At 42.0% G+C, this 15,349-nt stretch overlaps 1 protein-coding gene across 3 annotated transcripts in view; it reads right to left on the reverse strand.

Annotated features, from left to right (window-relative positions):
- Positions 1–15,349, reverse strand: part of LOC107210394 (myelin-oligodendrocyte glycoprotein-like) — a 31,090-nt gene continuing 15,741 nt past the window's right edge. The window contains exons 3-7 of one of the 3 annotated variants that reach the window (XM_015641172.3): positions 10,561–10,643; positions 10,109–10,161; positions 5,874–6,212; positions 4,708–4,743; positions 2–1,660 (exon numbers count right to left, since the gene is read on the reverse strand). In XM_015641172.3, the coding sequence (XP_015496658.1) occupies positions 1,557–1,660; positions 4,708–4,743; positions 5,874–6,212; positions 10,109–10,161; positions 10,561–10,568 (540 nt within the window). In that variant the 5' untranslated portion in view covers positions 10,569–10,643 and the 3' untranslated portion in view covers positions 2–1,556. Of the gene's footprint in view, positions 1,661–4,707; positions 4,744–5,057; positions 5,419–5,873; positions 6,213–10,108; positions 10,162–10,560; positions 10,644–15,349 lie in introns of those variants that run through there. The other 2 variants (XM_019008164.2, XM_015641182.3) reach the window with 2 other exon arrangements.

A 15,349-nucleotide genomic window follows, 5' to 3' on the forward strand; every position in this document is an offset into this window, starting at 1 on the left:
CTGTAGGAACAACTGGAATACAAATGAAGAACTCTTATAGACCAAGCAATTGCTCTCATCAGGGTTTTTTGTTTTATTTCAGGTTTTATTTGTGATCAAATTGTATCTTGAAAAAGACACAAAATCTGAAACAAACATTTGGAGGATGGGACACAAAAAGACAGTCACAGTATGTACAATTCTTATAGTCAAATCTCTCTCTGCAGCTGTTCCACTGAGCTGCTCTGTAGCAGAGTGGCCAAATATCAGCTGAGCTTCACTGCAGCACCAGCACAGGCCATGTGGGGGATTTTGTTTCTCTTCCCCACCATGGGGAAAAGGCCTTTAGTTAAGAAATTCAAAGGTAACTGTCTCCTTTACGTCCATTTTAAACTCTGATTTATTCTGTCCCTTCCTTGCCATTACAATCTTGTCTCTTCATTGGGAAAAAAGAGGTGCAACTGTTCTCTCTGTGCATCCTCTTGAGTCATTCCTGCTGCCTGAGGGCTCAGCAGGAGAGGTGTGTTCAGCCACCAGTTCTGTTCTCTGGATGCTTTTATGGTTGTGAAGCAGGGTAGTTGCAGTTCTGGCTTGAAAAAAACTTCTGCACTTCCTGGATATTGTTTATATGCGGGATCCTTTCAATTTGCACACCTCTGCTACCTGAAGGGAACTTTTCCAGAAATAAACCCTTTTAGTTTGCATAGGTATCAGTTACAATCACTCTGATGAGTTTTTATATATTTTTTTTCCCCTCCAAAGGTACTGCTTTTAAAGAAGAACATTGTCACAGTAATGACTTCTCATTGCACAGTTCCAGAGTAAGAATCCAGCTTTGCCATATTTCACGACAAAAATGATAATAGTGAATTCAGTCTTCTGAATTTTTTGGCTTTTTTAGCAGTGGATTTTGTAGTAATACATCACTTCCTTCCTCTATGTGGATATTTTATGAACTTCTACCCTCTTTCTCTGTCAGTTTCACCCTCCTGCTAAAGAAATACTACATTTCTTGTGGAAAAAAGGGGCTCTTACTCATAGCCCATGACACTTGGGAGTGAAAGCAGAAGCTGAAGTTCCACAGAATCAAGTTTCACAAGGTTTCCATCCTTACATTTCACAAAATGTGAGTGTCTTCCTGCTTCCACTTTTTGTCTGACACAGAGGAGAGTTACCCCCACTCTTCCTTTCAGTTGTCTTGAAGGACAGCAGATGAGAGGTAAAAGATCTCACTGGGATCAAGTATAATCTGATCCTGGAGTTTTGTGAGCCTTTTACCCTGTCATTAAAGCAAACCCACATAATTCCAAAATGAAATGTATATCCTGACAGCAGTAAAACTGGACTCTGAGAAACAAATGCAAAAGCAAACTTGCCACCTCAGAGTTTTGCTGCCCTTGGTTTTGTGGAACAGCAGAACGTGGGATGCAAACACCTACTGCTCGGTCTGTTCCCAGCTCTCGGTGCTTCCTTCCCATGGCTCTGGAGCAGGTGTCACACTGACCCCACAGACCTGTTCTGCCCAGAAACATCCTCTGGTGAGGAAAAATTCCCAAAGACAAGGCTGACTTCCCCTGTTACAAGTGCCAAAGCCCCAGGGGGAGCAGGAGCAGGAAAGAGAGGGGAAGCACAGCCAGACATGGCACATCCGTGGGGCTTCCGGAGGGAATCTGATTCTGCTCTGAAAAATTAACAAAGAGAAGGTCAGCATGTAAGTGATGGCTTGACAAGAAAGTGTATTAGAAGTTTGCCTGACATATTTTACATGAATGCATCGGTGGAAGATTGTTTTTAAAACAATGGATTTGGGCTCATTTTCAAAATTCTCATTTTGTGTGTCTGTACAGAGTCCAGACAAAAGAGTCTCAAGGTACAGAGGCAAATCACTTTTTCTTTTTCACAGAAAAGGTGCAGAAACTCAGCAATAATGAATGCAAATTTTTTGGATGACTGAGAATCCTTGTTTAAAATCCTGACAGAAAAGCAACAACCAGCCAGCTGTTTAGTGGGAGCTGTCCTTGCCCATGGCAGGGGGTGGGAACTGGGGGATCTTTGAGATCCTTTCCAACCCAAGCCATTCCATGATTTTAGGATGAAAATATATTTTCATTCTTCCTACTCAGGGCCTGAGGCAGATGCTTTGATTAAGAGTCCATAGATAGTGGTAGTAAATATTAAAGAATCTAGGTGACACACTTTAGGTGGTGGCAGCACTGTGTGCCTCTGCTGGTACAAAACCCACAGCACGGACACAGGACATGAATTACCCTTGGCACGGGTGTTACCTTTGACCTGTGCTGGATGTAGCACACAAGTGAAAAGAGATTTTCAACCCCTGACTTAAAAAGAAGAGAATATTTTTCCTGTAAGTGTTCCAAGTCCTTCTCTGTGAAGAACAGGCTGTATATTGGTTTTTATATACCTGAGGACTGTTCCTATTGCTGTGGTATCAGCTGTCAGTAGCTCACTGTAGTTAATTTATCTCAAGCAGGGAGTTTCCCCCAGTTCCTGGAAGGAGTTTGTGATACTGATGTGTAGAGAGCAAGTAAACATCAGGTAGTCCTCTGTCATGCTTTGAAATAAATGTAGGGTTATCACAACAAGCCTCCTGGCCTTTTGTGTCTTCTTCCAGGCCCAACCCTTTCATTTTTCCCAGAGAAAGTGTTAAACTGGTTTTATTGAGTCAGAGGGAGTCTTGTGAGACACTCAGAGTGAAAGTAAAATTTGGCTCTTTAAAGTAGTTGGGAAAAATAATCCATGCAGCAAACAAACAGATATGTAGCCATAGTGAAACAGATGAAAATTGTTTCTGTTTTACATAAAAATAATATTTGTTGATCTGGTTGACTGTGAGACGTGACAACTGTTTCTGTATGTAATGCCTTTGTTCTCAGCATGTAATTTTTTAATTTTCCTAAGTCCCTTCTGAAATAACAGCTAATATAAAACAGATTCCCTTTCTTTCTTAAGAAACTGCTGAAAAAAAAAGGGGGGAGCTGTGGCTGATGATTTTATTTAAAATAAGCTGAAAACAGGAAATATACTTTTCCTTTTTGTAAAAAAATTTACACTTAAAAGGTTGGGCTTTTGTTCTTTCCTCATTCCCAAGTCCCACAAAATCCTGCAGTACAAGAACCATCAGGTGTCAAAGCTGTGTGGTTCAGTTTGTACTCCTATAGCAAACTGAAACACTGCCCTTTTGTCCCAATAATTTATTTATTTTTTCCTCAATAAAAATGTATTTTCATTACAAGAAATAGTTTATATTCAGGGGCTGTTGTCAGGAAGGCTGAATCAAACATATATAAAACAATCTCATTTAAATATAACCCACTTACATTTGGTTTTGAGAATCTTCCACTGCTGCATTAAGAAGTTTGGTCCTCAATAGTTTCTGATTTCTTGTGGAAGGTGACAGCTGGAGATATTTTAATTCCTGTTCTATTTGCTTTTATAAAATAATGTGAAAGCACATAATACCACCTTGAACTTAACTTCATGTTTTTTTAAAGACCTTTTGGCCAGCTAGACTATCTTAGGTCTAAAACTGTATGTTTCCTGTATTTTTTGTGCTTATCAGGCACAAGAACTGTTGTTTGGGTGTTTTTTTTCTTCTGTGTGATCATGAGATAAAACATTACAACATTTCTCTTTCATAGTTTCTATTTGAGTTTATTGCAGCCTAAACTGTCTGTAATGTCATAGTGTGGCTGAACTTACCATGTTAAATGTAATATAATAATTGCTATGTAAAGGATCTTATCTTCCAGCCCCACTAAGTATAATAAAAAATGCAGCTGTTGATTTTATATGACAAAGTTTTATAGGTTTAATTCCAATTTAAGGTTTTGTAGCACTAAAAGCTGGACATCCCTTCTGCATTGAATTCACTCCAGAAGTGTTTACAAATGACCCCAGTATAGTTACTTAGTTACTTCTCTGTAATGAATAAACCTAGATAATAACATCTGCACTATATTGCAATATTGCCTTTGGATGAAATCTACCTTAATTTCCCAGAAGAGTTTTATGTGGAGTCATTAATCATATATTTAAAAAAATATTTATTAGCAAAAGGACCCCCCAGATCTCTTGATCTAGCAGTTTAACTTTAGAACTAGCTGAGAGGAAGCTGTAGTTAGGTGGGGGTTGGTCTTTTCTGCCACATCTCAAATGAAAGGATGAGAGGAAATGGCTTTAAATTATGTCAGGGGACATTCAGATCAGATAATAGGAAAAAAAAATAAAATAAAATCACTGAAAGAGTGGTTAATAGACATTGGAATAAATTTCCCAGGGAGCCGGTGGAGCTACTGTGCCTGGAAGTGCTCAAGTGGCACCTGGATGTGGAATTTGGGGACATGGTTTAGGGTGTTGATGGTGGGGCTGGATGACCTTGCAGGTGTCTCACAGCCTTGATGACCCTGTGATTTATTCCTTCCAAGTGGCTTCTGTGTTACTTGTTTTTTAGTGATTTTTACAATGCCCATACTGGTGAGTGTCCTGGCACCTCAGCACTCTTCTCCCTGCAGTCCAGGTCTGTCTCAGTGGTGGAGATATTTTTCCCTGTCTGGGACAGCTGTATTTTGCCAGGTTTAGTGAGAGAGAACAAGCACCCCAAGTTTATTGGACTTTCTCTATTCAGCACATTTTTCCAATCTTGCAAACACAAAATAAAGCACAGGATAATCACTCAGACACTTAGCAAGTTAAGCAGTGTTGCCTTACCAGAAGGGGAAGGTGGCTCCTCAATCCTAGGTGGAGCTGGGAAAAAACCCCACAATAATCAAAGTTAATTGTTTGGGCCTAGAACTTTTTCTGTTTTTCTGATAATTGATTTAAGGGTTAATGTTATTGTTTTTTTCTACACTTGTCAAACAAACTGAAAGTTATAATCACAGAATTATATCAAAGACACCTTACTGCTCTCTAAAATTAGATGGAAACATTTTGATTCTGCATTTTCGAAACATCTTTTCTTTTTAATTTTGAAAACTGCAAAACATTTAGCTTTGAAATTTTTTTTAACAAATGTTATTTCACTTTACATTTTGAAAACATTTTTCTCTCTAGAATTATTAAAAAAAAGATATTAACAGGTTTATATTATTTGAAAACATTTTTTTTTTCTATTTTAAGCAGAAGCGAATCTATGTGGTTGAGCATTATGAAAGCTGACTTATTCATGAAAGACACCTTAAAAATGCATGATTTGTTTTGATGTGTATCCCTTATTTTTCCTTTTTTTTCAGTTGTTTGGCTGGTCTAACTCAATCCCTCATCCTTCTGGTGGCTATGCTTGTGGGTAGTTGAAACATGTTATCTCAGTTGTTTGGCTTTTTCAAACATGTGTTATGGTCTCACTCATTTTCCTAAGGAGCAAAAATACAAATTCTTGTTGCATCTGTCCAGCCATGCCATCAGATCCACATCTTCCAGCTGCAAGGGAAAAGGAAAGTAGCAGCTGGCTGTTATTCCTCTGAAAGGGTCTGGGACCTGGACTTTGGATCCAATAGCCAGAAATTAAACTTCTGCTTCACAGACCCATGTGCAAACAGTGAAATTAACTCTGCTGTTCCTCTGGGGAAAAGTGGATCAAGGACAGTACAAACCCATAAATACCTAAATGCTAAAATCTGGGGACATTATTCCTTAATGTTTCCCCAAAGGGAGGATGAAGAGGCAGGTGCCTTGCCTTTAGGAGTCCTGAAGTGCTGAAGCTTAACAAAGGACTTTTCTTTCTCACATATTCTTCCAACAAAAGCAAGGAACAGAATGAAACTGAGTGAAAAATTGTTTTGAAAATTGAAGTAATCCCTCTCAATGGCTGCACATGGCTTATCAACAAAAAATTTTGCCCTTGACTCGCTCCTCTGTACTAAAACAAATCTTACCTGATACATGGAGTTTAATTGTAGATTTCTTTGTTTGATGGCTGTCAGTCTGTCTGTAGATGCAGGAATATTCAGCATCATCCTGTAACTGGACATTGGAGATCTTTAAAGAAAGGTTGCCATGCTTCATCTGGTCCAGAAAAAGACTGGTTCTACCATGGAATTTTTCATCCTGGCCATCCAGTGAATCCTGCCCATTCTTAAAGAAGTGCACCAGATTGGTGCCAATCTGCCAGTAGAGCAGGGACTTGGAAAGGGTTGACTCTCCAGGAGGGGTGGTGGTGCAAGGCAAAACCACAGTTTCCCCAACAAATGCATGGCACGTGGTGCCCAGCTGGCCTGCAATAAAACCCAGACAGTTCCATCAGCGTGCAGCAGAGATGGGGCACCAGGTTTCATAATAATGAATTCATAATTGGCTAAATAAAAATTCATAATTTGGCTTCACCACATCCTTATTGCCACTCTCCCTCCCAAATCCTTCTGTTTCCAGCCAGGAGGGCCATGTGTGCTCAGAGCCCAGCCAGCTGTGCAGCAGGACAGATGTTGGTACATGCAAGTTGCCTCCACTTTGTAAATGTGGCTTTTGCTTGAGCTTGTTTCTGCTTGTCCTCTTAGCTGGTGATTTTTCTTCCAGCTTTTTGGGATCTCAGTTTTTAGGATTAGGTGTCTGATTTGACTTTAATTAATATGTCAGTTCACAAGAAGAAAAAGGAATGCAGTGGAATGGGTGTGGGCAGATATGATTAAGCAATTTCTGGTTTTGTAGGAAGTCTGGCTGGAAAAAAGAAAGTGTGAAAACAGTAAGGAGAAAAGAGACCAGGAGAAAACCCCTAGATGAGTTTAGTCTCCTACAACTCCCATTATCTGGCTATCAGACCATGACTCCCAACTTGTAAAGAATGTGCTGGCAGCCCCTATCCCCCTTCCCCTGAAAAATCTTGCAAAGGGTCTGACAGAAAAGGGCATTTTTCTGCAGATCTGGTTCGGTGCACTGTTGCTGATCCCTGTCTGGCAGTCCCTCATACGCTTTGGTGTTAATCTCCAGCAGCCAGAAAGGAAATTCTGTCACTCCCATTTTAGATAAATGGTTTTTCCCAGACCTTGGAGAGACTAGGTGGGTGTCCCTGACATCAGGAAGAGGCATTCCCAACCTTCCCAACCTTCCCAGCCAATTCTAGCACATGCAGGAGCCAGGATGAAGGTATCCTGCAGGTGGGCAAACAGGGGCACAGGCAGGGTGGGCAGCCAGCTTACACACACTCTTCAGTTAATAACTTTGATGGCAATTATTTCTATTAATCCTTCTAAGTTATCTGAAAGCTACTAAAACTTGTAAAAATGGGTGAGTCTGCTACTATCATGTAGGACAATTCCTATCAGATTGTAGTTCTGCATTTTCCAGGGGAAAACTGGGTTGTGGAAGAAGTTTTTTATATATTTATAAAGCATGAACAACTATTTCCAACACAGAATGTGGGTTTAAATTAACACTCTGACCAAACCAGTTGCATAAAATAATGTTATAAATTAAAATGCAGTTTAATTAATTTGGAAGAAGAAGTTATTCCCAGCATGGAGCACAACAAAAGCAGCATGAATCTGTGACTGCTTCAAAAAGAAAAGCTAAAATTCACTGTGAAACAACTCAATCTGCTTCCATGGCCAAAGGTCTGTGAAGCATAAGGGGCAACTAATTAGACTGAATATTGAAATAAATATTCTTTGTTGCAGTGGGGTCATTCTGGTGTTCCTGGCTTGCATCAGCTCTCTGCATGTGTCAGGCTCAAGACCAAAGAGAGTCCCAGTTTCCCCTTGAAGTCAGTGACATCAGCCATGGCTCATCTTGTCACATGCTCAGGCCTCTGTTTCCATATCATCAACTTCCTTTGATGCCACACTGTTCATCCAGACATGACAGCAGAAAGAAAAGCATCATCCAGACAGCCAAGTAAATGTCTTTGGCTATAACTCTATCACCACACATCTGCTTTTCTTGGGTTTTCAGACTTTTCAGCTAAAAATCCCAGTCCAATTTGCCCAACAATGTCAACTTTTACTGAAAAAAACACATATCCCAAGATTTTTTTCTGGTTAGTGGTGGAAGGAGAATCCCCTTGCTGTGTGGAGAGCTGAGCCATTCGGTCATTATGCTTTGGCCATGACAAAAAATTCTTTACAGGGTGATTAGACCTGGGAACTTGGGCTGCCTGTGGAGGAACCACCACCCCTGGAGGGGTTTAAGGAAAGACTGGACATGTCACTCAGTGCCATGATCTGGTTGACAAGGTGGTGTTTGATCATAGCTTGGACTTCACCATCTCAGAGGTCTTTTCCAACCTAATTGACTCTGTGGTTCTGTAATTTTCAGAATGTATCAGTTGCTGGCCAGGTTTTTCTTCTCAAAGGGAAGCTGAATTACAACAGCAGCCTGAGCCCCTTCCCTGGGCTGTTTGTGCCTGGGGAAGGGCTGTGCTCAGCAGTGTCCCTGAGGCAAGGCCATGTGTGGAGACAGATTGTGGCTCTGGCTGAGCGTGGTCAGGAAACCACAGGAGGAGATGAACGTGCCTGAGGCTGCTGCAGGGGGTTGGTAGGGCAGGGGAAGAAAGGAGCCTCCACAAGAGGAGGGAGTGAGACTTTCCTGGTGGGAAATGTCCTGTCTGCAGGGTGCTATTAGGAGAGAGAGTGCTTGCAATGCATGGTGTTGCACTTGGATGGAGAAAAGATGATAAACAGCTTGTAACTCTATTCAGAAAAATGGGAAATACAGATTTTCTTAATGAACAAAAGAGGGAGAAAAGATGTGGGTCCTATCTCCTGACTGTGGACACCTGCACATTTGATACTGGTTTTGGAAAAGCACCTATTTGCTCCTGATTATTTTTCTGAAGATGGAGGACACCTGTATTTAGCCTGTCTTTGGTGAGCCATGCCCATTCCCTCTCCTCCATGACAAGATGTACAAACCTTGTAACACTCCTGAGGGCTCTGTGAACACCTGCAGGGCTCAGCCCACCCTGCCCTCGCTGCCTCCAGCTGGTAAAACCAGGGCAGGAGGAGGCAAAAAAGGAGGCACTGCTGAAGCTGGCTGGGATAAGAGCAGGTGACTGAAATCTGTAATGAGCTATTTAATCAGCCCACAGCTGCACGAGGTGTTTTGTAGATGGGGAGAACACACTTCTAGGGGTAAGACAAGGATGTGTCCTTATAGAAGCCAAGTAGAGTTGTGCTGAAGGCTGGTGATGTTGGTAAACTTCCCACTGAGGCTGTTGTTGCAGCAGGGGATGTGGAAGCAGGGAGCTTCCTGGCCAGAAAACTAAAGCAGCCTTGTGGTGGCAGCTGAGGCATGTAAATCAGGATTAATGGTGTTCATCTTACCTACCAAGTAAGCTTTGCACATGGAAGGGGCAGTTCCCCATCTTAGAGAAGATGAATGTTGCCACACAGCTTTCACTTTCAGCTGTAAGGCTTGAATGGAAAATGGGATGAGTTTATTTTGTGGTTTTTTTTTTTTTCAGTTATGTGTTTTAAATATTGCTGAAATGTTTAAGCCTGTTAAGATGAAGTTGAATGTGACAATTTGACCAATCTGTAAGATTCCTGTAATGAGAAAACACTCCTGCTTCAGCAATCAAAGTGTGGTGCAGGGACACTCATGAGGACTGGGCTTTTTTTGTTCCCCCTTTTTTTCCCAGGTGAAGTGTAACATCCTTAACCACCACAGTGTCTGGCAAATGTGAGGCACTTCTGGGCAAACACAGAGGTCTTACTACTGCTGACTTTAAGCATCAATAAGGAAACTGCTCCTTGTATAAAGTTCTCTCAACAACGTGTACTAGTTTATCCTTTTCACGGGGAAGATGATATGTAATTAATATAATGTCAGAAAGTCAACTCTGCTAGAACTAAGCACATGCAAGATGGTTGGGGGTTGTAAAGGATGAAATTCCAAGGCATCTTTAATATTAGGAAAATGGTGGAGTACTTTTAAGGATGTGGCAGGATAAACTTTATAGGTTAAGCTTTATGGATCTAAAGCACGTTAAATTTGAAAACCACTTCTTTTGGGTACTGAGGTTTATCTGAGAGTTACTTGCAAACCTTGGACTGTGATGAAATATATGCAAAGCAATGCATGAATTTGTTCTATTTTGCTCCAAGATCCTGCTTGCAGCCTGTGTGTTCGCATGTAAATGCCTCTGCAAATTCCTAGGTGTGCACTAAGGTATATTTACCTCTGGGCAGAGAGGAAAGCAGTAAGCAGGCAACCATCCAGAGAGCAGTCTCCCTAATGAGAGGGAAAGAGGAGAGAGAAAGGTCAAATGCTTTGTTAGAATGCTAGAGCAGAGATCAAACACCTTTTCTCTGGTGTAATTTATGCCATCTTTCCCAGCTCCTTCATCTGTGAAGGTAATTTGGATATAAAGCTAGATGGGTTAGAAACCCTGAGTTATTTTACCATCTAGTCTTGCTGTGGGTTTTATCTCCTGTCTGTTGAACTGAGGTTTCTCAGTGTTCAGCCAACACCAGACCTGCACTTCCCTCTTGCCTTCACATATAGACAATGTTAATTGCCTCTCTATAGTCATAGGTTGATCTTGAGATTATTTTCTGTTGGTAATTAAATGAAATTCCTTCTGCTCACAAACTTCAGCTGCTTCACAGCCCAAGGGAAAACATAGCTTACCATTTCATTTTTGTGCCTCCCAGCCCTTGGGAATCTGCCCCTGTCAGGAGCTTCACCAGACACTTCAGCTGGTACTTGTGTCTCTGCAAAAGAGTGAAAGGCTCTTAATTTTTGTTGCTAGAAGCGTTCCTTATAAGAGAGAATAAATTATTTACTGGTGCTTCATTTGCTGTTTTCTTTCACTTTCTGTATGTAAAACACTGTGTTATTATATAATTTCTGGGTATATATCATTTACACTCTGTGTATATAGATTCACTGTGTGTTTGCAATCTGCATACACTCTTGCAATACAAAGAAGGTATTTTCCTGTGTAGGATGGATGTGAGTCACAAGCCTTGCACTGACTAGCTCTCTGCCCAGGAAAGGGATTTTGTTCTGCAGCCAGCTGGGAGCAAAGAAAGTGGAGAAACCTGATGGGTGCTGTATTTATCAGGAGGTGTAGGCACCATCCTACAAACTGCCAAATACCTCCAAACCTGCACATCTACCAACAAAATAATAAGCCTGTAAGGAAAATGAAGAGAAAAAGAGGAGACTTTTCTTTGAGGAGGCTTTTTAATCAGGTAGTTTCTCAGGAAAAAAAACCCAAAATGGAGCAGGAGTGGAGAAGGGAATGAATGTGGAGTTTGGGCTTCCTTTTGCCATCTTCATAGGATCTCACAGCTTAAGGAGTACAAATATCTGATTGTTCCTCCCCGTTGCTCCAGAGATAATGCTGATGGTGGAAGCAGTGGTTTAGGCAAGGTTCTCTCTCCCTGTGGAAACTCTGTGTTCTGGAAGGTTCTGGTGCTGTTCTCCTGCCTGTTGCTGCTGGCACAATGTGGCTTTCTGCAGTGAGCAAGACCTGGATTTCTGTGTTCTTCCCTCTCTCCTCGTGGCCAAGCCCTGGTTATGAATTGTTCAGCAGCCCTTTCCTGATGCTCAGTGCAAACCACCTGACATTAACAGTGTGTCCTCCTGCCTGTCTGCAGGACTCCTGTGCTTGCCTCCCTCCCCACAGGAGGAGGTTAATGTTTCAGGCAAGGGCACACATTTATGGAAGCATATTTGTTTCCTTCCTGCCAATCTACTGTCAATGAAACTGAGGCACTGATGGTCACTCCCATCACAGAATCATTGAGGTTAGAGAAGACCTCTGAGATGGCCTAACCTTTGTCTGATCACTGCTTTGTCAGCCAGACCAGGGCACCGTGTCCAGCTGTTTCTTGAGCACCTCCAGGGCTGCTGACTCTGCCACCTCTCTGTGCAGCCCACTCTAATGCTTAACAACCCTTTCTGTGAAGAAATTCTTCCTGGTGTCCAGCCTGACCCTCCTCAGGTGCAGTTTGAGGCTGTGTCCTCTCATCGTGGCTGCCTGTGACAAGAGTTTATCTTCCCTCTCTGCTTTGTGTAGATGTTCCATTCCACATAAGGCTTCAAAAATACCAGGAGCAATACCAGGAGCAATACCTGGTTCTGCTGGAGCAGGGTTCCACACCAACCTCTCCTGCTGGGCAGCAGCAAGGTCTCTGGCCATGCTGAAGGTGTCTGGCCAAGCAGCTGCTGCTCCAGTGGCTGTGTCCATTCCCTCTGCACATACAGGTGCTCCTTATCATAATCTCCTGATTCAGAAACAGCTGAAAATTTTGGCATGTGTGGCCAGCAATCAGGCCTTTTTAAAAGTGCAGTAGCAGCAGACAGGAATGACCCACAAGTCAGAGCTCCTGAAAAGTGTATTATTCTTCTGCAGGGTCAGTCATTTTCTGGCAGTTTTGGTTTGACTCCAGGAAAACATGAGGGTGGTTGTAGCAGCACAGCTGGTTTGTTTGTGTCCCTGCCTTTGGCTGGCTTACTCCCATGGAGTCCCTGTGCAGTGTCTGATTCTCACAAATACCTCTTTGGAAATTTTGGACTGGGGAGTGACTGAGATCAGAGTTGAAATACCAAATTGCATCAGAATTGTGTGAGAATGTTGAGCTCCCTTGCCATCCACGTGCTGGTGTTACTTCCCTACTGAAGTTAAGCTTGTGCATGAAGAGAGAGCAAGGCAGGTCTTTTTTAAGGAAGCAGAATCAAACCACAGGAGTGCTTCAGATGGGTCTAGCTGGAGAACCTGACCCTTAATTTAGCTTAATTCAGTGCTGTTTAGTTGAAATAGCATTTCTTTCTGGCTTGAGCTGACTTAACTTGATGCTCCTAGTACACTAAAGGAGAGATCTGTTCCTGTCCAGTTAAGCTGGTGTAAGATGTTTCATGCACCTTATAACATAGGTTATATGTTATATGTGGATAAACCCTTATAACAGTTTCTATTAGCTATTTCATTTTTCTTCTTTTCCATTTCTGGTTTAAATGGAATTTTGGAAACTAATTGTTTTTTCTTTGTAATTTTTTTTTTCAAATTTAAGATTTGATCCATTTGTTATTCATTTAAATCAGCTGGAGGAATTTTTTAGGACTTTTTTTCTTTCCCCCCAAAGTAAAAATAATTGAGTAAGGCTTTGCAATGAATAATCACTTCTTGAAGAATTTGAATGCTAATTAATAACTCCTTAACATGCTAACCTATCTGAAATAACTAAGGCATTGGGTGCAATTAAAATATGATTAAATTGTAAAATGTATGATTAAATTGTAAAGCATATGATTAAATTATAAAATTAGGATCTTCTTGACAATCTTTGTCATCCAACTTTTGCTTCACATGTGCAAGGCCATTTATTGAGCATGCTAGCTGAGCCTGCAATAAAATTAAATTAACCAAGTAGTGAAGTAACCAAACATTCCCAGTGGAACAGCAGGGCTTTGTGTCCTAAAGCAAATGGATTCCAACTGTCCCTTTTCAGTGCAGGAGGGATGGGGTGAGAAAGGGTCTGAATGCTGCTCTCAGTGGCTTAATGCTCTTGGAGCACTAAAGCTCTCCCTGTGTGGTGACCAGAGTGTGACATTGATACCAAAGTTGTTGTGAGCTAAGTGGGAAAGACAAATGGAAGGAACTGATTTGCTTTTTCAGCTCTTCCCCTTCATCTGGTACCTTCCAGCGCTGGGCACTGAATGAATGGTTATGTGGGGTGGGGCAGACACCAGCGGGGGAAGGCAGCAGTAATCCTGAAAGGATTAGCCAAAATCACCTAGCAGATGAATGAAAGCCGCTGCCAAGGTGGAAACTTCTCATTGCACACCTGGCAAAGCTTGGTAGCTTAGTCATTGGTGATTTTTTCAAGTATGTTTTTTATTCCCCTCCCTCCCTTGCATGCCTTTGGCTTTTGAAAACAGATTTATGCAAAGTGATTGTTGTCACTACCTGGTGCTTATAGGAGGGTGTGGGAGGCACCTTTCTCCATGACTTTGTGAAATCCTGAGTGTACCCTGATCTGAAAAATGCCACCATGCTGTTCCTTAGCCACATCAAGGCAGTTTTCTGTCATTTCTTTAAATGCTCTCCTCCCATGTAACCACAGTAGCAGTCTTTTCACCTTTAGGTAAAAGCCATTAGTTAATAGAAAGCTAATGAGTGAGTTTACAAGTGGAAATTTCAGCCTGGTTTCTTAGAGAAGGTTTTATGATGTAACAGCCTGTACTGAAACTGGCTGATTACTTCTGGTCTTATCTGAAAGCATTATCTATAAATAACATGAGGCATCATTTACAGACCTGTCAATAATAATTAGTTCAAGGAGAGAGATTTAAGACATCTTGAAGAGGGATACATGCTGATATGTAGTCCAAAATGACAGTGGTTTCCTCTTCAAGATTCTAGGTTTTGAAATTGCCCTAATTTGAAGGTAATCTTCTGGGAGTTGTGAGTGGTGGCAGTGAGTGTTTCTGTAGCCATCCTTGTGGCTCAAGGCAGTGGGAAGGAGTGTCCTCTGCTTCCTTGGCCTTCAGGCTGCAAAACATGCTCTGGTGACAGCTGAGTCTTGGATTGGGACCCTTATCTTCAGGTGCCCTGCTGTGGGTGGCTGGCCTGCTTTTCATGTTGGTTTGAGCAGACTTTATATGGTTGTAATTCTCTGAATTTGCCCTGTCCTTCTGTGCACTGGGGTTCTGTGTGCTCTGTCCACGCTCCCTCCCTGTGCTCCAGTCACAGCAGCCCAGCTGTGCAGGCCGTGGGTGGGGTCCTGCCTTTGGGCTTTCCTGTGTTTCCCCATGCTGTTGGAATTTCCCATCACTTCTTGTGGGCTACAGACAGGCTCTGAGGACTGAAAGGTTATCAAAGGCATTTCTGATCTGAAAAGATTTTCCTTCTTGGGGATAATGAATGAATGAGTGATGGTGCATGACTTGCTCCTGGTGGAAAGTTGTAGAATCAAAGAACCATTGAAGTTGGAAAAGACCTGTAAGATAATCAAGTCCAGCTGTCAACCCAGCACCACCACTGTGTTCACCACTAAAACATGTCCTCAAGTGCCACCTCTACATATTTTTTGTACACTTCTACAGATAGTGATGCCATCATTTCCCCGGGTAGCCTGTTCCAGTGCTTTACAACCCTTGAATTTCTTCCTGATATCTAAGCTAAACCTCACCTGGTGCAACTGGAGGCCACTTCTGGTCCTGTCACTTGTTCTCCTGGCTCCAGCCTCCTTTGAATAATTGTAGGGAGTGATAAGGTTTTCCCTGAGACTTTTCTTCAGGCTGAACATCCTCAGCTGCTTCTCACCAGACTTGTGCTCCAGACCCTTTCCCACCCCTGTTGTCCCTTGTTTTCTCCCCTGTACCACATACAGGTACTGCAGCAGGGACTTAGAGCCTCCCTGGCTTTTAAATAAATAGTTTTGGTAAGGAGGCATTTATCTCTGTGTAT

The sequence above is a fragment of the Parus major genome, chromosome 1 (genome assembly GCF_001522545.3).
Source record: "Parus major isolate Abel chromosome 1, Parus_major1.1, whole genome shotgun sequence".
NCBI classification, from domain to species: Eukaryota; Metazoa; Chordata; class Aves; order Passeriformes; family Paridae; genus Parus; species Parus major.